This window comes from Vipera ursinii (assembly GCF_947247035.1).
Source record: "Vipera ursinii genome assembly, chromosome: 1".
NCBI classification, from domain to species: Eukaryota; Metazoa; Chordata; class Lepidosauria; order Squamata; family Viperidae; genus Vipera; species Vipera ursinii.
Window position 1 is genome coordinate 234,570,343 of NC_139512.1, and position 25,543 is coordinate 234,595,885.

Genomic DNA, 25,543 nt, shown 5'->3' on the forward strand with positions numbered 1-25,543 from the left:
CATATTAATCTCAAAAAAATCCTTCATCCGCTGTTTACATTCTTCCACATTTCTCTGATCTCTAAACAAGTTCTCATTTACGCGCCACGAGCGCCTGTCGCTTTTCTCCTTATCAATCTCCAACCAAACTGGACTGTGGTCTGAAATAGTTCTTGCACATATCTTCACTTTTTTAGTTCTCAAAAAGAAATCATTAGTCAACAAAATAAAATCAATCCTTGAGAAAGATTGGTGTCTGTCAGAATAAAAAGTATAATCCTTCTCCTGCAGGTGCCTCTCCCGCCATATATCTCGCAATTCGAGATCATCCTTCAATTCAAAAAAAGTTTTAGGCAGTCTGGCATGGCTTGGAATACGCTTAAAAGCTCCAGCTTTATCCAAGTGTACATCCAGAACACCATTCCAATCTCCCATAATAATAAAAGATTTATAATCCAACTGGGTAAGCTTTGTATGAAGTAAGCTAAAAAAATCAACTTGTTGTTGGTTAGGTGCATATAGTCCAACTAGAAGCATCTTTTTACCTTCTAACAGCAGCTCAATCATAACATATCTTCCATGCTTATCTGCTTCAATTAAGTCTGCTGTTAAGGCACTTTTAACATAAACAACTACTCCATTTTTCTTATTCTCTGCAGAGGCAACAAAATGCGTACCCAGTCTCGAGTTCAGTAAATACTTTTGATCCAAAACTCTAATATGCGTTTCTTGCAAGCATATAACATCTATCTTAAATTGCTTTAAATATTGAAAAACTTTCTTCCTCTTCTGCGGTGAATTTAGTCCATTAACATTCCAAGTTAAAAATTTAGTTGCCATGCATATCATCCAGAAGCCCTTGGACCACAGCCTTGATAGGACTAACTTCTTTAGGCCGTGCCCCTCCCACAGCTTGACTGTATGTACGTTGCGAAGAAACTGAAGTCTTTTGCTGATCTTGTTCTATTATTTTCTTTGCTCGTTTTAAAGCAGCACGCGTCACTCTTTGCTCTCTAGGATCATCCAAAGAAGTTGTAACTTGATCTCCTCCCACACCACTTTCCTCTGTTTCCTCCTCTTGTTGTTCTTCTTCTCCAGATCCTTTTCCAGCTTCCAGGAGCGTTAATGGGGTTGCTTTTAGGACATTATTGTAGAAATCACGCGCTTGCTTCACAGTAATCAACCGGTACCTTTTACCTTCATGCATCACCATCAGCCCCTGAGGAATCTCCCATCTGAACCTTATATCTCTTTGCTTGAGCTCATGCACGAGGAATGTATAATCCTTCCTTCCCCTTAAAATCCTTGGAGGAATTTCTTTTAAAACCAAAACTTCTTGTTCAGCAATCACCACTTTAACATCATAGGCAGCTTGTATAATTTGATCTCTGATCTCTCTTTTTGCAAAATAAACCACCACATCTCTAGGCAACTTCCTCTGTCTGGCAATCCATGAATTCACCCGAAACACTTTATCCATAGCTGCTCTTATTTCAGATGCTGGCAGGTTTAATACTTCTTCAAAAGCCTCAGAGATCAGCTGCTTCAAATCTTCTTTAGTATCCTCTTTTAAACCTCTGATTCTGACAGCAAACTGCATCTGGTAAAATTGGGCTAAACTTAAGTCCTTCTCCAGTTTGTCTCTTACATTTTCATTCTCTCTTACTTTAACTTCTAATATAGCATTCCTTTGAGCCAAATCATCCATCTTTTCATCTAATTCTTCCACACATTCCGCCACTTTATGCACTGAAGACAAAATGTCTACCTTCATCACGCTAAGCTTCTGTTCCATCCTCTCTTCCATTCTCTCCTCCAGTTTCTCCAATTTCTCCTCCATCTGCGCAAATTTGTCAGCCATTGATTGATTAATTGAGTCCAAAAGTTTATCCACAGCATCTCGAAACTCCTTCGCTGTCAGCGCTTCAGAAGGGTGCAACGCCTGTAAAGATGATTGTTGCACTGGCGAGGATCCACCACTCCGAAGAGTTTTAGGGGGAGGTTTCGCCGCCATCTTTTAATCCTCAAATATGACGCACTTTCACTTAGAGTTTAAAAAGTTCAAGTAGTTAGAGAGTATAATAAAATAAGCCTCTTCACCTTTATCTCTTGTATCGCTCTGCCTGCTCCTTTAAATCATAGTCCTTTCTTCAGGCAGGGATGGTTCACAGACGCCTGGCTCTGCTCCAAGAAGTTCAGAGCAGACACGCCGACCAGCTGGGAGCAACCCAGGCTTCGGGGGAGTTCAATCCTTCAGCCGCCCAAGCTCCGAGCTCAGGCGGCCTCGGAGAACTCAACCCCTACCTGGGGCCTCACCCCCTCCTCTTCTCCCGAGGAGGGGGCTTCAATTTCGCCCGAACAGCTGTTCGGCGCTGTTACGGGCGAAAAAACAAACAGCTGAGCCGCGGGCAGCCCGGGAAGGCTGTCTTCGGCGCCGTGACGCCACCGGAAGCCCCCTTTTTGAAATCTTTTCAAATGCTTTCCCAAGTACAAAAGTATCTGTCTATCCAGACAATTTCTTTATCATCTTTATCTGTGCATGGAGAAATGTCTACTGTATGTGCAAAAATTAATATAAAAAAATAACCCTCAGATATTGAGGCTGCCATTTATTCATAAAGCAGGCACACATTCTTTCATCAAACCTATCCAGTTCAAAACCTAACATGTTGCATTTATTTGAAAAAAATATCAAGCAAGAACTGCTCAAAACTACAGTCGAAACCACCTTTCAAATTAAAATGTGATCTTTCTATGCTCTTTAGCATCTGCTAGCACCTGCTAGTCACAGCATAAGAACGTGTATGAATAATGCTTGAAATTAAACTTTAATTATGAAGGTTTGCTTACTATTTTAGGCATATGAGCAGCTACTTTAAGCTATATTAATGAAGGAAGTAACATTTGAAAACTGTCTATATTTACAGAGTGTGCCAGGAATAGAAGGTCCCCAAGGCCCACCTGGAAAAGAAGGTCAGCGGGTGAGTAAATATGGTAGCAACTGGCAGATACTAATTGATCATGCTGCCTGTGCTTCAAAACAGGTTTATCAGAGGGAAAAAAACACATCACATACAATAGCACTCTGCAGTTACAGTGCAGAACTAAAGTGGCTCAACATGGTTGAGGCTTCTGGGCAAGCCTGAGAAAAAGGATGATTGATGCTTTAATGAATCCACTTATTAAGATTAATATAACTTTTAAAGCAATAGCATCTTTTTCTTCTGACTTACCCAGGACCCAAAGCATTTCTTCAAACCATGCACAACCCATTGACTTTTTCCAGCATGTTCTTAAACATAAATCTACAAGTAGTTATGCAAACTATGGAATGCTAAAGTGTCTAAATATTGAAAAAGTGTACAATAATTGCTGGTAAATGAAACATAAATGTTTGGATCTGGCCTATTAAATATATTATAATTGTCATGTGAAACACCTGAAGCACTGTTTAAAGTTTACATAATTTGGTCTTTCTAACTAAAGAGAAGCTTTCCTTTTGAAATGAAAATAAATTTAAAGGTCAGTGCTGTACCAACAGGAAAAATAGTCAAACAAACATTATTTTCTGAAATGTTCTTCCTATCAATGTGTTAAAGTTTAGCAAGAAGATTCAAATAAGGAACTTTTTCTTAGGAGGCATTTAAATGCTCAGTCTTTGATTTGATTAAAAAAAGTATTCAGCTTGCTATTCTTACTATTTGGCATATATGAAATTCAGCAGCAATATTTCCCCTGGAATAGAATTTACCAGTCAGTTTCACTATTATTACCATTATTTGGAAGGGAAAAAATAGTATTAAAGAAAGTACTCCTCTTCCATTCTTTACCAAATTCTAAGGAGATTAGATTCTGTCCAAAGAATCCTGAAACTTCTGATTAAAACTCCTGAAGGGAAGAAGAAATAATACTGTTTTGCTGTTTACAGTTTTAGTATTTGCTTTTTACTTAAAGAATGGGCATATGTTTAAATATTACATTTGAAAAGGTAGAATGATCCAGACTTTGGAGGCTGCTAGCCATAATAAAAAAATTAAAAATTATGACATATGAAAGTAAAGATGTAACTTGGGTATTTTTAAGTAAAATATATTAGCATACTTAAGAATAAAATCAAATGGCTTTCCAATTTCCCCACAGTCTTATGCTAGGCCTTGGCATTACTTAGATGTCTTATCCTTAGTCATATATACCTAATTAAACCAGTTTTATAACTACAGTGTTCTTACATCCATAGCCAGATTAACAGTCCTTGCACTAAGAATGTGGAATATACCAGGAAGCTAGAATTTAATTTTACATAATTTTTTGCTTTTTCAGAGGGCCTTGTATAGGAGAACAATAGCAAATTGGTGCGCAGAAGTGAGGCAATGTGGAGTAATAATACATTTTGACAAGATACTTTCAAATAGCTTATAATGCTCCTTTCTATTGTTTCATGTGTATTATTTAATACATAGGTTAGTAGTTTCAAGTCTAATTACCATTCAAGGCTTTCAATGTGGAACCAGGATGTTATTTGAAGCATTCTTCATTTTGCTTGGCCATTTCCATGAATCCCCCCTCTCCCCTTTTAAAATTACTGTAAGTAAAATGAATATACAAACCGATTTAGAGAAGTAATGGCACAATTGCACTTTTAGTGGAAACCACATGAAAGACCATTTCTTCTATCTGAACTCCAAGCATGTGAAACTTTCATTGCAGTGGACTTTCAAATCGTATTACCTCCATTCAGATTCATTTAGACACAGCTGAAATGAAGCTTGCAATACCCCAGATGAAATCAAGCAGAGATTATTAAAATTTTTACAACTGTTAGTACATGTACTGCTGAAAAATGAGCTTTTCTGTATCCATTTAATAGGAAACCCTAATGAAAAGGACTCTCCTCATAAAAAAAATCCTCCTGTCCCCCAAAACTCCAAGAATCAGTTATTATTAAATGAATCCAATGATTGCTTTGCCTTAACAGAAAGCATTACCACATGCATGAAACAGGCCCCTGGGTTGGTTTTTTTTTTGCTGAAGCCTCACATATATTTATCGCCCCTCCTCCTCCTCCTAGATGCCAAGAATGTTTTTGGTTGTTGTGTTTTGTTTTTTTTTAAAGCAGGGGTTTTTTTTGTAAGCCTTATCAGCCTTTAAAGCTGTTGCTGGTGAATAGTACGGCCTCTACTAGTGTTAAGTATTATTATTACTTCAGTGATGACTACAACCACAATGTTTAGTAGACTGCTTGGAGTATATATTTGTGGTGAAATGATACCTATGGTAAGCCAGTCACATCTGGGAAGGTATGTTTAGCGAACAATGTAAATTACAATGGTACTGTACCAAGGGACCTTTAAATTGTGTCTGAAGTGATGGTTGTCGCAACCCCTTTGCAGGCATGTCATCAAAGTTTGGGAGCTTAGCAGCCCCACCTGCACTTATGACTGGCCCCCACCTGTTTATGCATCCCACCCACCCCATCTATGCCCTTAAATGCTGTAGAAGTTCTAATAGTACAACACAAAGCACCATCTCTCACAAAGGGTGGAATACTGGGAAGCCTCCATAGCTGAGTACAAGAAAGCTGCCCCCACAGGAAGTTCCAAGTTTCAAGAGTCTGCCACGGCACGAAGCATCCCCCCCATGAAGGACTGAATGTCTGGCAACCTCCATCCCAGTTGCCCTTGCTGCCCTGCACTCTACCACACCTGCTGATCTTCACCATTTCATGCCTCCCACAAGGCCACCCAGTCTGGCCCTTTACAAAGACAAAGAAAAATGCTAAAGGCAGCTGCTCAGCAGCGACATCTTAAAATGCGCCTTTTCCCAAGCTCCTGGGTAGACCTGGAACATTAGAGCTGGCTGGCTTCATGGTGAAAGCAAAACCAACCAAACAAACAAAAACCCAGAGCGGCCCGCATGGTCCCAAGGCTCTATGAATAAAGCACAGCTCTCCCAAGAACCTTCTCAATTTTGAAAGGAAAAGTTTTGACTCCCTTTAGCATCTCCTCCTCCTCCTCCTCCTCCTTCCCAAAGAGCCAGTCTAGACACATCTCACAAACTTGATGGTTTTAAAGAAAAGCTTTGGCTTGACTTTCATGGGTTAAAAGCCATCAAGTACACATTTCTAGAGGGACAAGAACCCTAAGAAATCAGAACAGAGTATCTTCAATATAGAAATTGCACATACTGAAATCACTTGGCGCTTCAGATTGCCCATAGGTAAACATTTTACTCCTGAAAAACAGCAGAAACAAATGGAAAAGAAATTGAATTCAGGAAGGCACACATACCATCTCGATGCAAAACATTGAATGTGACAGTAGATATTGAAAAATGTTAATATCACTTTTTGCTTTCAAATTGTGGTGTTGGAGAAGACTCTTGAGAGTCCCTTGGACCGCAAGGAAATCAAATCAGTCTATCTGAAAGGAAATCAAACCTGTCTGTTCTTTGAAAGGACAGATAATGAAGCTAAAGCACAAATACTTTGGCCACCTAATGAGAAAAGAGGACTCATTGGAAAAGATCCTGATGTTGGGAAAGATTGAAGAGAAAAGGGGAAGGGGAGAGCAGAGGATGAGATGTCTAGATAGTGTCATCGATGTAATGAATATGAATTTGGGCAAACTCTAGAAGACAGTGGAGGACAGAGGGGGCTGGTGTGCTATGCTCCATGGGATTGCAAAGAGTAGGACACAACTTAGTGACTGAACAACAATAATATCATTTTTTATTTTATTTTATTACTTGCCACCCAACTACTATGGACTCTATGATTCATTATCCCAATTAACTAGGGTTTCAGTCCATTTTCCAAACATCAACATAGCATAATAGCAAAGGAAAAATATTCATCCTAGCATGAGGTTTTTTGATGATCTAGTGCCTTTGCCTTCCCATCCACACCTTTTTCACCTGGAAAATTTGTAGATAATACTATCATTATTCAATCAACCTGCTTTATTTACTGACTACAGAGTAACCTTCAGCTTACAACCCTCCCTTATTTTTCCTCACTGTTTTCCTTGTTACAGATAATCTGTAAGTAGAAAGAGAGGCAATTACTTCACGAGAATATCTTGGACTGCTAGCACTTACTGTTGCTCCTAAATCAGAAATACCTTCACATTTCTTGTTATTAATAGAACTCAGTGGATCAATTTTTTCCTATAGCACAGAATCTTATAGGAATGGAAAAGTAAGCATTCTACTCAGAGAGGTGATCTGAGCATAATGCCAGGGTGGGTTTGCTCATTGTTTTGATATGTGGGTTATGCCGGGAACAAGGCATGTGAGAAACCTTATATTTAGTTTTGTATTTTTCCAACCATTCATTATTTAATAAGGAACAAGACATGCATAACAAATTCTTTTGATGATAGTTCTCACAGAATGTCTAGTGAATGTACTACGTGTGATCAACTACTAATGGATTGACTTTTTTTTTACAATGCCTTCTCTATGAGTCATAAAAGGCTGGATAAATGTTATTAACAGGCTGTACTGATATCAATCAGGGGTCTCCAAATTTGGCAACTTTGAGTCTTGTGAACTTCAACTCCTGGAATTCTGGGAACTGAAGTCTACAATGGATCTATAATGGACAATGGCACTGACAACAATCAGTACAGAAACAATCTGAAATAAAGTTATGCTTCCTAAATTATATTAGCAAACCTTTTTGAAAAAATAAGTTACAGAAAATTCAGTTCTACATTCTGCACCCGAATCACATTTGTCCATGCCAATTCAAATCCTTAATATTCCTTTAGTTTCTACTTACTTAAAATGTCAAACAGTCAGAAACTGGAAAGGTAATCAACAGAATCTGATTTTTCAGCATTATCTAAATTTGTAACAAATCCAAATTGCTTTGAATGCAAATCTCACATTTCATTCTGCATTTCAAATGGCGCATTTAGTTAATAACTTTGATGGGAAACCAAGGTTCATATAATAAGACAGCTGATTTAGAAGCTCTGATCATGCATAGATTTCATTGCCTGCAAGATCTTTCCATTCTCTTTAATTGTGATGATAATAAAGGATGATAATAAAGGTTATCTTTCTCTGCATCTGTGGATCTCTACTGCCTACAAGAGCATATCCCTTCACTTTAGTGATGTAGTAAAGCATTTTCTCTGAAAGACTCACCTGAACTTAATATTGCATGTACACTGTGTCACATGAAGCTTTTTAAATTATAGAGAAATATTAAAGTAATGTAAAAGAAAACCCCAGTAAATACTTTTCTGCCAGTCACTTTTTATAAATATGTGTTGTGACATTGCCATGCACCTTGAATACCCCAAAGGACTATATTAATATTGATAATACCACCCTATTTTATAACAGGTTGTACTCTGTGTGTTCAGAGTTACAGGATGTAATAAGCATCTGGATGAAAAATATTTACATATTTCACATATTTCTCCTCCTAAAATACAAATACACATGTGGAAGCCATCAAACCAAAATCATCAAAAGCTATAACTAAAGTTAGATTAACAAAAAGCACATTGACCTAAATGTGGATGCTGTATGTGAAACACATGGAAAATATTAGGAGACACATGGCTTCGGAAACATTGGCATCCACTGTTTCTTGACCTTGGACCCATAGAACTGCTCAATATATGAAGTCCAGATTAGTTAACAGGGAATCTCTTGACAGTGACAGATGATTTGAATAATGGAGATCAATAAGCAAAATGTGCATAATTCACTTCAGATACTGCAGAAGTGAAAATCTGCCTAGAAAATAAAGGCAGAATATCTGTAAATCTGTAATGCATGGCCTATTTTTAAGATTTAGGATAGCAAGTGTACTGTAATTCTTCCATTGCCAATCTGGTCAGTTCCTTTATGGCAATTCATTTGAGTTTGTTGTATTTTGATAGATGTCACATGAAAATGCTTTTATCCATGAGCTATAACTTGCAAAACAAGTGCTAATTAAAATTTTTGATGAAGCAAACCTTTTTTGTTTTGGAGAAAAAAAAAATAAAGTGATTAAAACTACTTCATTGTTCATGGCATTTACCATTTCTGCTTTACAGCCAGTTCTTTGTGGCTTCCATCTTTGGTTCAGGAAATTTTTTTCAACTGCCACAGTTAACTGATGTATCAATTTTCAGATATACACAATTGTGCCTTCAGAGAGCTTTGATATAGACTGGGAAAACTATAAATAGGTCCTTGCTAGGAATGGCCACTGAAAGGATTAAAAGTAAAGCTTTCTGATTTTTCTTCCCAAAATTCAGTATTGACTTTAACCAGTTCTTTGACTGCCATTTTCTATTAACTAACTAAATCTTAGGTGTCATTGTACTGGTGTCATTGAGTACATTCAGATCCTATTTAAAATAAGAACATTGTTTTCTATATTGGTCATGTGGATGAAAATAGCCAACAGAAGATTGTAAAATGAATATAATCTTATGAAAAAGGCAGCACCTGTTCAGATTAATATTCTCTGAATAAGTGGGCCCTGGCCCTGCCTTCATTCTTGTAGCAAATTGCAGTTCTGAGCAAGTAAACTTGAACTCATCTTGAAAGCTCAACTTTATTTGGAGCAATATTTTTAAATGATTTTTTAACATCATTTTAAAAAAAATAATGAAATTTTTCGTTTAAAATGAAAACATTCTGTCTTGAATAATTTGTGCAAGGCGCTAAGCCAGTTTGTTCAAATCTGCTTCTACAGAAGAAAAGTGTGGTATATGATTCCGGGACCATACATTTCTAGTAATGTTCCAGAATGGTTGTTCTGGAAAATTTCCTTCCATAAAGACTTGATATTTTTGAAAAATGTGTTCTTTAAACAAATAAATGATTCTTTGTCCCAATAACTCTTGCTCTTATATGTCTTTCTTTATTCAGGGACGACGAGGCAAACCAGGGCTTCCTGGAACAGCCGGACCTCCAGGGCCACCTGTGAGTACCCAAAAGGATAGCATCAAACTGAGCTTAGTCCACCATCCACACCAGATACCCTAGGGAAGTTGTGTGAGCAATTCTTTTGCTTTCTCTGCAGAAAAACAAAGATTTTTTTTTAAAAAAAATGGCTCAGGCATATAAAGAGGTGTGGGATATGGGTCTGAAAATAAAAATAGGATAACAACTTCTGGAACTGGTGGAAGTGGAAAAGATTGATGAGCATTTCAGACTATGCATTTGTCCAAGATATTTAACTATTTTACTTTATCCAAAGCAACGATGCCATGTATTTCAAATGGGAAATGTGTGACTAAGAAAGGTAGTTTCAAAGATGCAGATTGTTTGAATGGCAGAATGCTGGAAAAAAAAATATTCAGCTGTAGATTAAATGAGTTTGCTAAAGAATTAAGAGAAAATTAAAACATATATGAACTGTATAAAAGGAATTGTACTATGCTTTAATTCTAATAACAAGTATGTTTGGATCATGCTAGATGCACTTGGAGTTTTTTGTCAGAGGCCCATGGATTGGAATCTGTGCTTGGACATATAGCTGAATCTAAGGAGATTCCTTCAGTACTGGCATTGAACTACCTCCATTTTTCTTTTCATTTACTCTGTAATCACTGAAAGTTCAGAAACATATTCTACACAGGAGTAATTTTAGCAACATTAATAATGTGTCTGGAAAGGAACCAAATGATGTCTCTATTTATTAAAGGTAAAAACAAGAATGTAACAGTTCTGTTTGACATAGTTATATTCATACAACCCGGCTTGCCTATCCTACAAGGTTCCATACAAAAAAGGTGCCGGAACTCCGTTCTGAGCGTTCTATGAGAAAAAAAGCCCTGTATATATTGAAAATGAAAAACCTTCAGAATGAAAAATCCCTATCAGATTGGGGCATATTATTCTTTGTTGTTGTTGTTAGCTGCGAAGTCGTGTCCAACCCATCGCAACCCCATGGACAATGTTCCTCCAGGCCTTCCTGTCCTCTACCATCTTCTGGAGTCCATTTAGGCTCACGCCTACTGCTTCAGTGACTCCATCCAGCCACCTCATTCTCTGTCGTCCCTTTCTTCTGTTGCCCTCAATCTTTCCCAAAATTAGGCTCTTCTCCAGTGAGTCCTTCCTTCTCATTAGGTGACCAAAGTTTTTGAGCTTCAACTTCATGATCAGGCCTTCTAAAGAGCAGTCGGGGTTGATCTCCTCTAGGACTGACCAGTTTGATCACCTTGCAGTCCAAGGGACTCGCAGGAGTCTTCTCCAGCACCATAGTTCAAAGGCCTCAATGCTTTGGCGCTCAGCCTTTCTTATGGTCCAACTTTCACTGCCATACATTGCAACTGGGAAGACCATAGCCTTGACTATACGCACTTTTGTTGACAGGGTGATGTCTCTGCTTTTTAGTGTGCTGTCTAAATTTGCCATTGCTTTCCTCCCCAGGAGCAAGCGTCTTTTAATTTCTTGGCTGCAGTCCCCATCTGCAGTGATCTTGGAGCCCAGGAAAATAAAATCTGTCACTACCTCCATTTCTTCCCCATCAATTTGCCAGGAATTGAGAGGGCCGGATGCCATGATCTTGGTTTTCTTAATGTTAAGTTTCAACCCAACTTTTGCACTCTCCTTCTTCACTCACAACAAGAAGCTCTTTAGTTCTTCTTCACTTTCTGCCATTAGAGTGGTATCATCTGCATATCTTAGGTTGTTGATATTTCTTCCGGCAATCTTAATCCCAACTTTTGATTCATCTAGCCCTGCCTTTCTCATGATGTGCTCTGCATAAAAGTTAAATAGGCAGGGCGACAGTATACAGCCTTGCCGGACTCCTTTCCCAAATTTGAACCAATCAGTGGTTCCATATCCAGTTCTCACTGTTGCTTCTTGACCCGCATATAGGTTTATCAAGAGACAAATAAGATGGTCTGGTACTCCCATCTCTTTAAGAACTTGCCACAGTTTGTTGTGATCCACACAATCAAATGCTTTAGCATAGTCAATGAAGCAGAAGTAGATGTTTTTCTGGAACTCCCTAGCTTTCTCCATGATCCAGCATATGTTGGCAATTTAGTCTCTAGTTCCTCTGCCTCTTCGAAATCCTGCCTGTACTTCTGGTAGTTCTCGATCCACATACTGCTGGAGTCTAGCTTGTAGGATTTTAAGCATAACTTTACTAGCATGTGAAATGAGTGCAATGGTGCGATAGTTTTAACATTCTTTGGCACTGCTTTTCTTTGGAATTGGAATGTAAACTGATCTTTTCCAATTCTATGGCCACTGTTGAGTTTTCCAAATTTGCTGGCAAATTGAGTGTAGCACTTTTACTGCATTGTCTTTTAAGATTTTGAATAGCTCAGCTGGAATACTATCACCTCCACTAGCTTTGTTGTTGCTCAGTTTTTCTAAGGCCCACTTCACTTCACATTCTAGGATGTCTGGCTCGAGGTCAGTGACCACCTCATCATGGTTATCAGGGACGTTAAGCTCATTCTTGTATAGTTCTGTGTAATTTTGGCACCTCTTCTTAATCTCTTCTGTCTCTGTTAGGTCCCTGCCATTTTGGTCCTTTATCATGCCCATTTTTGCATGAAACGTTCCCTTCATCTCTCCAATTTTCTTGAAGAGATCTCTGGTCCTCCCTATTCTATTATTTTCTTCTATTTATTTGCACTGTTCATTTAAGAAGGCATTCTTATCTCTTCTAGCTATTCTCTGGAATTCTGCATTCAATTGGGCATATCTTTCTTTTTCTCCCTTGCCTTTTGCTTCCCTCCTTTCCTCAGCTATTTGCAAAGCTTCCTCAGACAGCCATTTTGCTTTCTTGCATTTCTTTTTCTTTGGGATGGTTTTAGTTGCTACCTCTTTTACAGTGTTGTGAACCTCTGTCTATCTGATCTAATTCCTTAAATCTATTTGTCACCTCTACTGTATATTCAACAGGGATATAATTTAATTCATACCTGAGTGGCCTAGTGCTTTTCCCTACTTTCTTCAGTTTAAGCCTAAACTTTGCAATGAGAAGCTCATGGTCTGAGCCACAGTCAGCTCCTGGTCTTGTTTTTACTGACTGTATAGAGCTTCTCCATCTTTGGCTGCAGAGCATATAGTCAATCTGATTTCTGTGTTGAACATCTGGTGATGTCCATGTGTAGTGCCGCTCTTGGGTTGTTGGAAAAGAGTGTTTGCTATGACCATCGTATTCTCTTGACAAAATTCTATCAGCCTGTGCCCTGCTTCATTTTGTACTCCAAGGCCAAACTTGCCTGTTATTCCTGTTATCTTTTGGCTTCCTTCTTTAGCATTCCAATCCCCCATGATGATAAGGACATCATTTTTTTGGTGTTAGTTCTATAAGGTGCTGTAGGGCTTCATAGAACTGGTCAATTTCATCCTCTTCAGCACTGGTGGTTGGGGCATAGACTTGAACTACTGTGATATTGAATGGTTTGCCTTGGATTCGAACTGAGATCATTCTGTCATTTTGGGGATTGTATCCCAGTATTGCTTTTCCTACTCTTTTATTGACTATGAAGGCTACTCCATTTCTTCTGAGGGATTCTTGCCCGCAGTAGTATACCTGATGGTCATCTGAATTACGTTCACCCATTCCTGTCCATTTTAGTTCGCTGATACCTAAGATGTCGATGTTCAGTCTTGTCATCTCTTATTTGACTACGTCCAGCTTTCCTTGATTCATGGATCTTACATTCCAGGTTCCTATGGAGAAAAAATCTTTAAAGCATTGGACTTTCCTTTCACCACCAGATACATCCACAGCTGTGCATCCTTTCGGCTTTGGCCCAGTCGCTTCATTCTTTCTGGTGCTACTAGTACTAGGCCTCTGCTCTTCCCCAGTAGCATACTGGATGCCTTCCGACCTGAGGGGCTCATCTTCCAGCATCATATCGTTTTGCCTTTTAGTACTGTCCATAGGGTTTTCATGGCAAAGATCCTGGAGTGGATTGTGATAGAGGAATGTTCTGAACATCATTCTTATTGTTTTTAGGAAAAAAATACTTCATGATAGTGTGTATCTCCTATATATATATATCTCCTATATAGTAATCAGCAGGTAGAGTACTTGCAGTCCAGATTTCTAAAATGGTCAGCTAAATGATGCTTCTGTTCAAAACAGATTTCTTACATCATATGAATCAATGGTGGTTTATGAATGCAGCATCTTCAGGAAATTAACTGAGCTTGCCCATTTCTTCTTAAAACAGAACAATAGAATAACAGAGTTGGAAGGGACTTTGGAGGTCTTCTAGCCCAACAACCCCCAACCTTTTGGATGCCAGGGACTGATTCCATAGAAGGAGGGTTTTCTGCAGACTGGGGTGGGAGGGGCTGGTTTTACATACTGTCTGGATCCTGCACGTGCCTGGATGTGGCTTCAGTCGCTTGTGCAGCCTGGTTCCTGGCAGGCTGTGAGGCAGTGCCAGTTGGTGACCTGTGGTTGGGGACCCTGTTCTAGTCCAATCTCCTGCTCAGCAGGAAACCCTTCAAATGGCTTGTCCACTCTCTTTTTAAAAACCTCCACTGTTGGAGTACCCACAACTTCAGGAGACAAGTCGTTCCACTGATTAATTGTTCTAACTGTCAAGAAATTTCTCCTTAGTTCTAGGTTGCTTCTCTCCTTGATTAGTTCCATCCATTGCTTCTTGTCCTGCCTTCAGGTGCTATGGAGAACAGATTGACTTCTTCTTCTCTGTGAACCTCTCAAATATTAGAACAATGCTATAGTGTCACTCCTAGTTTTTCTTTTCATTAAGCTAGACATACCCAATTCTTGCAATCATTCTTTATATGTTTTAGCCTCCAGTCCTCTAATCATCTTTGTTATTCTTTTCTGCACTCTTTCTAAAGTCTCAACATCTTTTTTGTACCATGGTGACCAAAACTGGATGCAATATTCTAAATGTGGTCTTACCAAGGCATTATAATTAACACTTCACATGACCTTGATTCTATCCCTCTGTTAATGCAGCCTAGGTTTGTGTTGGCTATTTTGGTAGCTGCAGCATACTGCTGGCTCATATTTAAGTGATGGTTCACTAGGACTCCAAGATCCCTCTCAGAATTACTACAGTTGAGCCAGGTGTCAGCTATTCTAACATCACAGAAGTGGCCAATAGACCCCAATGTATTTTTTTTAATTATGATAATGTTAAATCTATAAAAAAATCCAAGTTATAAATACAAAAATAGTTTTCCACTGAGGCTTCTCATGCAAGATATCCCTCTTACAGTTTCTGAAAAATTTTGAACTTGAACTAGCATTGTCTTAAGCAGCCTATCTTATTGTACTGTAATTTTTACAACTGTAATATATGAAGTAACTGGACTTCTTTGTGTGTTAAGAACGTTGTAAATATGGCACTTGTATTTAGCATTAAATGGCTTTTAGGCTGAGAATGTCATGAATAGGTTCTACAGAGCTAAGTACCAAGCCATACAATGGATGCTGCCTTTTCTCCTGATCCTTTTTTTTTAAACATTGGATTGTGACTGTAGTAGCACTTTATGTTAAATCAGAAAAGGAGACAGTTTGTTCACTCCAAGAATAGAGCTACTCCATCCTGATAGGTGGCTTTATTAAAATACAAGGAAAGCAGAAAAAGAAGGTGCTGATAAGTTCCTTGTTTGCCCTGTTGTATCTCCCTACCCAATGTTTGTATAACCAATATGCAGTATTCATTTATACCAGGGGTAGGCAACCTGATTTATGCCATAGCACAAGGGTAGACAACCTCGGCTCTTTTATGACTCGTGGACTTCAACTCCCAGAATTCCTGAGCCAGCTGACTCAGGAATTCTGGGAGTTGAAGTCCATGAGTCATAAAAGAGCCGAGGTTGCCTACCCCTGCCATAGCAAGAAAGCATTTCACAGGCAGGATGGAACAATGTAAAATAAGAGTTGCTAACACCTAGCCCATTTGATGTGATCTTGAAAAAGCTGAGCACTATCAGCCTGGTTAATAATTACATGTAGTGTAGGTGTTTTAAAGGAATAAATATATGATTTGATGGAAGACATATTATGATAGGTATAGCTTTAAGAAAGATGAACAAATACATCTCGTATAAGGTTTTTCTGCCCCAGCTGCCGTTATGCTTATCTCCCACTTCAAAAAACTGACTTTTCTGGGTCCTGACAGAGTGGGAAGATCCATCTGCCATCAGAGGCTTCAGTGAATAGGTCTGCTAGTGGTGGGTGGTAAGTTGTTACAAGGGAGGTAACACTTTACTGAGATCGGTACAGGTCAATGTACCTAGGGCTATGGGAGTAGTTATTATTCCTCCCAATTATCCAACTAGGATGGGAAATTTTCATCAAGCACTAAATAAAATCATGGTTTCAGAAGTGACTACCGTATATAGAACAATAGATAGTAGTACAGACATCAGTGTCACAGCATCAGAAAGCTATCTGATGTTGAAGTTTGTCTGACATGTTTTCTAGTAAAGCCAGAGCATCGTTTACTCTTATTCTACTCCTGTTGAAACTCTGGCTCTGACAAATGCTGAATAGTTTTTATAACCATTTCATTGATTGGGGGAAAGTATGTAATTTCTAGCCCTCTTAACAAGCTGTTAATTTAGTAAACGGACCTGGTGACTTTCCACCATTCTGCAGGAGTTCTCTTAATTCTCACTGGACTAAATTTAGGTTCCACAGAAGGGATAAACAATATAATTGCTTCTGTTCGAAACCATAGTACTTCCCCCATTTACTTTTATGCTTTTCTTCAAATGCCTGTAAGAATGAATAATTATGAACATAAATTGTGAATTTCTTTCTAGCACAACATTTTGGGATTCTATTTTAGTATCACTTATATTGTTTTATTCCCTTTATTATATTGCTGTAAATCTATTCTATTCCATGTTGTGGGTCTTTTAAGATGAAAAACTATTCAAGAAGCTCATTTTGAATGGAACAGCAGCTCCCTCTAGTGATTTTTTTTCCTTCATACTCTTAGGTAGTATCAGCCATCTCACAAATAAGAAAGAATAATTTATTATTATAACAAAGTTCCCAAGTTTTTATCATGGGGGATTTTTTTTACTGTATATGTATTCTCAATAAAAAAGAGACAAAATTCTAATTTGGTTTGGTATCTCTTTTTAAAATAATGATTTAGAGAATGTTCTGAAAAGCACTTTATAATGTAACTATATTTTTTTATAGGGACGCGGTGGCTCAGTGGGTTAGGACGCTGAGCTTGTCGATCAGAAGGTCGGCAGTTTGGCGGGTCGAATCCCGAGTGCCGCGTAACAGAGTGAGCGCCTGTTACTCGTCCCAGCTTCTGCCAACCTAGCAGTTCGAAAGCACGTAAAAATGCAAGTAGAAAAATAGGGACCACTACAGTGGGAAGGTAACAGTGTTCCGTGCGCCTTTGGCGTCTAGTCATGCCGGCCACATGACCATGGAGACGTCCTCGGACAAGCACTGGCTCTTCGGCTTTGAAGCGGAGATGAGCACCGGCCCCTAGAGTTGGAAACGACTAGCACACATGTGCGGGGGAACCTTTACCTTTACCTATATTTTTCTATATGTTGATACAATAAACCAGTACATGGCTGCAGTGCTAAACAAGAAGCAGAAAGATTGAGGCACAAAAGTATATTCAAGACATTTGCAATACCTCTGGTATTTTCATTCTAAAGCCTCTGCAGTACATACTAAACCAAATTTGGCTTCATTCGAGATTTATTTTCAAATATACCTAATATTCAAATACTATAGCAATGGAAAGTCTAGATTTTGAGATCTGCAATTTGTAGCAAAGTATATCATAACAGCATTGCCTCTGAATAGCTAGCTGATAAAAATGATGTTTTTAAATAATTTTAAATAGTCCCTGTTTTTAAATAATTTTGAATTAACAATTTTTTTCATCCCCATTCCATAAAAATATAAGAAAATGACATGCTGGTGTTATTCATATAATCCTTCACTTGAACACAATCTGTTGTATATAGATATATTTGTTAGAAAAGCTGCTATGTAGCATTCTGGGTCGGCACCTCCAATTCTGATTAATTGGGAATAAATATATATTAAAATACACTATATAGATCAAACTAGGTGGCTGATTTCAAAATGTTGAGTAAGGCTAGGATCACTATAGCCTACTGCATAATACCACAAAACAAAAAATGCATGATTCTTTTTTCTAGACCAGAAATTACAGCCATTGAATAGAGACCATTAGAAAGTATCAGAGTTATATATTGGACTGGGAAGTCAAAAAAAAATCTGGAAGAAAAAAAATTGCAAATCATTTCTATATTCTTGCTAGGATAGCTGTATGGGCATCTCCATGAAGTCCCCAGGAATTAATATGGTTCTAAAGGTTTTAAAAGCTCAAGAGTTAATCTGGACATTGAAATAAAATTGAAGTAATTAAAAATTGAGTTCCAATCAAAGAAAGCATTATTATTATTATTATTATTATTATTATTATTATTAATTATTATTATACACTTAATTGTATAATGAGTGATAGTTTCAACCAGCCCTCATACTTATGCCTGGTACAGAGTCTCTAAGGCCCTACAATCGCCATTTGTGATCTTCCTAGTGGGCTTCCAACAAGCAAAGTCAATGGGAAAGCTGGCAGGAAGTTGCAAGTCACAGCCACATGAGGTCCTTGGTTAACAACCCCTGCCTGGTCCTCACTTAATGACAACAACTAAGACTGCCACAACTGCTATCACTAAATCGCATGACCACGTGTTTTTTTTCAACTTACAACTGTGTCACTTAATGGAATTTAAGGTCCCAATTAGTGTAATTAGGTACATTTTATGAGCTGTATTAGCCATATTAGCTCTTGAAGGAGAAGACCATTGCTGAATAACAGAACATCCGTGCAATACATAATGACCAAGGTTTAACCCATCCTTTTGAGTTACTGTTAGTCAAAATAGTTTAGAATAGATGTACCAATCTACTTTGAGAGTGTGGAGCACTAAGTTGTGCTTCTATATATAAATGTTTTGCATCAAAAAAATTTGAAAATATAGTTCAACTTAATAAATGTTTGTCTCCCTTTTGTCCCAAAATAATAATCTGCATGTTGAAAGTTTAACATTTTGTCTATTGATTCTGACATAAATTTTGAGAGCTATTAATACTACTTGTATTTTGTTTCTGTATACAAGAAAGTGTTTCCTGGTGTCTTCTAGAAATATAGATGCGAAATATAGAAACCTCTATAAATATACCTCTAGAAATACAGATCTGATTTTTTATAGACATGCACATCATATAGATCTGATTATTCCTAGACAGGCACAAAAATAATTTATTCCATCAGTGCTAGAACACTTTCAGATGTTATAATAAATCAATAATAGGTAGTAATTTTTAATGTAGTCAGAGGTACTAATTCAAAATACATATCTCTGGGTGATTATTTAGCTCTTTTTAGATGCCATTATCTTAATGTACAAAAAGAAGAAAAAAAGAAAATCACTAAAAAAAAACCAGCAAAAAGAATGAAGATAAATTATGTTGCTTATAAGAAATAATTCAAGTATCTTATATGTAGATCATTTAAATCTTAGCCACACAAAACAATATTGATCAATCTTTTCATTACACTCATAGACATACATGACTTATAAATGAAAAAGCAAACATATATCAGTAATCCAAGATTGTAAATCTAGGTTTATACCTGTCTTTCCAATACTGAAGAATTATCTTTTTTTTTTGTACCTTCCTGTTTGAGAAACCATAAATCGCAATGATAACTTGAGTTTTCAATATATAATTCAAATACACTTTCACATCTTTAAACCACAGTGATCTTTCTAAAAGCATATTAAGTAATTTAAATAGGGCAACAGGACACTAAATCTATATTGTATGAATAAGCTTAATAACATTTATAGCCAGCTTTTTTTAAAATATTCATTGGGGTATCCAGTTAATGTGAACAAGAATATTTTGTTGAATTTGCTTTAATTTAATTTCGTAAGAAACATTCTTTATTTTTTTAGCCATTGATTAATTGATGTGAGAGATTCTAACCCTTTATTCCAGAGTCCTTGAAAATAACTAATATTACATGATTAATGTTATAAAGTTTTTTTTTTAATTGCCAAGTACTATTCAGCTAAAAAGGGATGCGGTGGCTCAGTGGGTTAGGACGCTGAGCTTGTCGATCAGAAGGTCAGCAGTTTAGCAGGTCGAATCCCGAGTGCCGTGTAACAGAGTGAGCACCTGTTATTCGTCCCAGCTTCTGCCAACCTAGCAGTTCGAAAGCACATAAAAATGCAAGTAGAAAAATAGAGACCACTACGGTGGGAAGGTAACAGCGTTTCATGTGCCTTGACATCTAGTCATGCCGGCCACATGACCACGGAGACGTCCTCGGACAAGCGCTGGCTCTTCAGCTTTGAAATGGAGATAAGCACCGGCCCCTAGAGTTGGAAATGACTAGCACGTATGTGCGGGGGAACCTTTACCTTTACCTAATGTTATTCAATTGTTGATTTAAAACTTGTAGATTTGGAATCAACTAATTATTCTGAGATTGATAGCAATTCTAATGTTCTATATGCTGTTGATGTATTTGTATTTAATTGTGATTTTCAGTTCTAACAATTCAGATTTCTTTTGCAAATTAAGTAAAAAAAATTAGATTGTCAATAAATCTAGTAATATCCCTAATTATCTCTTCCTACCAGAAAACATATTTATATTTCCAAGTCAAGATGTTCTAAATGTGCTATGCAACCTTTAATGCAGGAAATATAGTGGAGCTCTCACCAAAAATAGAGCCCAATCCTTGTCCTGAAGTCAAAGATATCACATAACATCTTTCTAATTGTACAATACTGTACTTAGTTTTGGACTTAATGGTTTGCATTTCAAAAAGAAATGGAAATAAAAGATTAAAAAAAATGAAGATGATATATAGAAAAGTTAGTAGGCCGCCTCCATGGTGGGGAGAAGAAGTTCTTCCAGCAGCCTGAATGTCATCTTCTCTTAACATATTTCAAACCATTGTTAATACTTTTCTTGTTTCATCAAAACTTTAGTTCTACTCATTGGTTAAAAATAATGATGTCTCCATTTAGGTATTTATACATTTGTACAAAGATATGTGATTTCCTTTCCTGTTTTGAAGGAGGCAGTGTTAGTTGGGTTCCCTCCCCCTTTATTCTTAATTTGTGGTGTGCCAATCAGAGTTGTGTAAATGTAGCAAATACATAAATGCATACATATGGTTTTTTTTCCGTGAAACATAACCAATAATAAAATGATATGTGTTTCCCTTAAAGGTATCTCAATCAACTAACATATTCACAGAATGTATATTTCTAAGAAGAAGGAAAAACCTCAAGCCTGACAAATTATATTCTTGATTATTCTCCCCTCATTCTAGGGCCCTCCAGGTGTTCCAGAATTTCAATATTCCTTTAAAGGGCAGAATTATCAGGTATGGATATTATGAGTATTTCAGTATCATGCAATTCTGTAGCTGATGCATATGTGCTCATTCAACTTCCTATCTTCAGGCAATGTCTTCAGATGCTTATATCTTTTGCATCTGAAAAATCTAATTCTGTATTACAAGAATACTCATTAAACTCTTTGGAAGATAATTACTGACTCTCACATATTTAATACAAATGCAAATTAATCTGTTTTATTAATAAGGTTTCCATATCAATACTAACCTTGTAATCAAAATTGACTAAAGGACAGGTACCTTTTATTTATTAACTTTTTTAATTTATTTATTAAATTTTAATACTGTCCACAAGGTGACTTCCCTGCAAGGTGACTCACCTTGACAAGATTTGGCTGGCTAGCCTTAGGCTGTTTAGCTAGATAGGTTTTAGGTAAATTTTATCCTATTTTCTGAAATCAGATCTATCTTAATTTTTTTTGTGTGCGTGATAATTAATTCAACTTTTAGCTTGAACAGAGACATGAAGGTGAACTAATGTAGTAATATGTTTTGTTATATACAACTGTAACAATTCATTGGCAAAAGGAACATAGAAAATTACGGTAAGTAAATGGTAGGACAATCTGCTGCTCTGAATCAATTCAATGCGTTTTGTTTAATTCATTCTCTTTAATTTTTTTAATAGTCAGTTAGAACAGAGGTCCCCAACCTTTTGGGCACCAGGGATCGGTTATGTGGAAAGAGGTTTTTCCGCGGACCGGAGGGGGCATGGTTTTGTGTGCTGCATCCCACTTGTTTGTGCAGCCCAGTTGCTGGCATGCCACAGCCTGGTACCGATCCACAGACAGGGGGTTGGGGAATCCCTGAGTTAGAAGGAACATCCAATGAATTAAGTGGTTCTGTCTCTAAATAATAGGTCATTTTTTAGAATATAACTACATGCAATTTATATTCTGGTACTTTAGCGGCCATATTCAAGTCCACAGTGTGATTAACATGGATTTGAAAACAACTATGTAATGAAAGTTTTGTAGAAACTAGAAGGAACAGGTTTTAACATGGATATATTAATTGCATGTCTGCATTTCAAAGAGCATCTATCTTTGTGACTTTCTCTGTGAGTTAAACCAAGGGTGGATAGGATATATATTTGGATCTATTAAGATAGATTTTTGGGTGGTTTGCAGATTAGAACTTCTTAATCCTGAAATAACATTGCTAAAAAGAAAAGGGTGGCAGAAAACTAATCTTTTATATTAAAAGTGTTAAAAACTTGGCTAAATTCATAAATATGCTTGCCAAACTGATGCAGTATTTGGTGCTGGTCTTTCCTGGGTGACTTTGAATTTCTAGTAAGAAACAAAGTAGATTATGCAAGTCAGAAATTTGCTCATCTTTGATAATTAAATTAGATGTTCTGCTGCAGTACGAGAAGGTTGGAAATTACAGATTAAACATTCATTTCTTTCTGACCATCATTTTATCTCATCCTGGCAATCCACAAGATTTCCTTTAAAATGCCCAAATTAGAACATTGATGGAAAACACGATCTAATTGTTATTTTGTATTTTCAACACAAAATAAATGAATGATTACATCATCAAGATATGACTTTTCATCTGTATAGCTAAATTAGTCTTTCAGAAATATGGCTTTTGTAATATTTAATCACCTAGCTTTAATTCATTGAAACAGCCAGCACCCTTTTGATTTTCCTAAAAGCAAGCTCTCTTGTCATCTCTTGGGTTAACGTCTGTTACTGCCACAGTGAATCCAAACTTTTGCTATTGATTTGCCTACCTAAATAAACCCTATGTGACACATCTCCAATAATTGTCTTGGGTCTGCTTGACTCAGAGTCTGTTTCTCATGTTCCACCCAGTACTGTTCCTTTCCTAGCTCACATTTCCAGAGCCAACCTTGTTCAACCACTTGTTCAACCACTAAACCTTGTTCAACCACTTCTCCTTCTTTCTGTGAAAAAAAATCAGTTCTGCTTCTAGTATTTTTCTATGGAGCCTTCATAGAGCTCTTAATAGAGCTTAATAGAGCTCTTCCATAACCAGCTTCTATTCTGTAGTAAAAGTCATACAATGTGCTCGCTTCTCAGCTATACTGTGAACTCAGTTCTCCAAAGCTATGAATGCACCCATTCCTCTTTAGTGACAATTTTAGTTAGTGACCATTCACAAATATGTTAGTAATTAAAAAAATATTTTATGTGTGCATTTATGACCATATTTTAGCACCCGACAAAAATGCATGCCGGAGTGGGAGTAATGCTGGCATAGCTGCATGAAAAAACTTTACTTAAATGAGATGGCACCAACCAATGATCTTCATGGTCTCTCTCTCTCTCCCCCCCAATATGTTCACTTACCAACCACTTTGCTTAACAACCTGGTTGTTTATCAGAACTTGGCCACTAAACAAGGAGTAAGTGTAGTCAACCACGGTATTGAGGTTGTTGACCTTTTCTCAGAATCCTATGAAGCTCAGTTGTTTATGTTGCTAAGTACTGCAGACTAAATCCAGCAACTAGCTAGCTAGTTAGCTAGATAGCTTGCTGGCTTGCTGGCTTGCGTGCGTGCTGGCTTACTTGCTTGTTGGCTTGCTCGCTCACTTGCTCTTAAATTAGACACCAGGGTATTGTGCTGAAATTTTTCAGGAACATTTTAGACAAACTTAACCATATACTCTACACATGTTGGCAGTTTCACTTACTTATCTTCTTCCTCTTACTTGTCTTTGTATTATTATCTCAGTTTAATTGTGTTCTAAGTTTTTTTATCTTTATTTATTAAAAATTCAGTTTTGTTATCAATGTTTGGCAATAAAATCCATAACAGCTTGCCATTTTGGACTTCGTATCATTGACTCAGAATAGTTCTGGATAACTTCTTACTTCAAGATTTAGTAAACTGAAGTGACTATTCTATCTTAAATTTGTGATCAAGAGTCTGTTTCCAATTGGTAAAGTATATTCTGCATAGATATCTAAGGATGTGCGATCAATCAAAACGACACTTCCTTTGATTTGGGCAGGGGATATTCCAGAATAAGCTATCTATTCCCTTTGCATTTTCTCATCTTTTTCTTAAAATCACTGCAATTTTTATCATTCTGCTCCTCTGAGCCATTCACTACTATCAAAACTGTAATAAACTTTGATAGCTAAAATTTTCTAATCTCTGTTTCATTATTTTTCTAGTACTTTTATCATTCCTTTTTGGTAAATTCTAATTTTCTGCCTCTTTCTATTTTTGCCACTGTTAGTAATGGTGCTTTACTAATTATACTAATATAATCCTTAACATACTAACATTAGATTTTTTTAAAAAATGTATTGAATAAAATTTAGTTATTTTATCATACTTTTGTATGAATGAGTTCATTTCCCCAGTCTGTGGAAAAACAGTTTATGACCAGCTGTGTGCAAACAAATTTCCCAAGATCACTGGATTCCTGGATTGTTAGGCACATATACAACTCAATAGCTTTTGCTATATTTTATATCAACTGCACAATAGATTGAACTGCTACGTCTCAGTTTTTTAAAGAACTGCTTTATATTTATTAATCTTTTGTGCCTAGAAAATTAATTATATCCAGTCATTTTTTCTTCATTATGTATAACTTGCTTCTTGCAATCATTCTTGGTATATTTTGCATATTTTAGTAGCCTCTTAATTCCTATTTAAGTTTGTGGCAGGTGACATGAACCCAAGTTGAGGTCCTTAGGATATGATATGTATGTCTGCCAGATTCATGTTTCTTACAATTATAAGACCTTTGAAATTCCTATGCCTTATCATGTTTCCCAGTTAATATCTTCTGGCAAAACATGGGGGCCAGCTGTTTCGCCTTCAAGAAATTAATCATCTTTAACCCTCAAGTAGTGTACTAATACACTCCTTCCTTCAGCTGTTCAATGCAAAACATTTAATGATTTATTCGCAAGCAAACAACTTTCCAGAAAAGAACTACTAAGTTTAGTATTTAGGAAGATGATTTATCAGTCTAAACTTCAGCTTAAGTACTTAGACTTTCTGGAACCAGGGTTTCAGGTTGCAATGGTGATTCTAGTTTTCAAGACTGGAGATCAATCAATTAAGGTAAAAGCAATATATTAATTGAGAACAATTTGTTCTGTTGATATCCAGAAATTTGTTGATACTAACAAATCATT

The 25,543-nt window shown here is 37.0% G+C and overlaps 1 protein-coding gene across 1 annotated transcript in view; it reads left to right on the forward strand.

The window, feature by feature from the left end:
- COL19A1 (collagen type XIX alpha 1 chain) overlaps positions 1–25,543 on the forward strand; it is a gene marked incomplete at both ends in the record, with an annotated part of 189,903 nt that overhangs the window by 104,697 nt on the left and 59,663 nt on the right. The window contains 3 exons of the mRNA XM_083372775.1: positions 2,907–2,960; positions 9,859–9,912; positions 21,324–21,377. Of these exons, the coding sequence (XP_083228901.1) occupies positions 2,907–2,960; positions 9,859–9,912; positions 21,324–21,377 (162 nt within the window). The remainder of the gene's footprint in view (positions 1–2,906; positions 2,961–9,858; positions 9,913–21,323; positions 21,378–25,543) is intronic.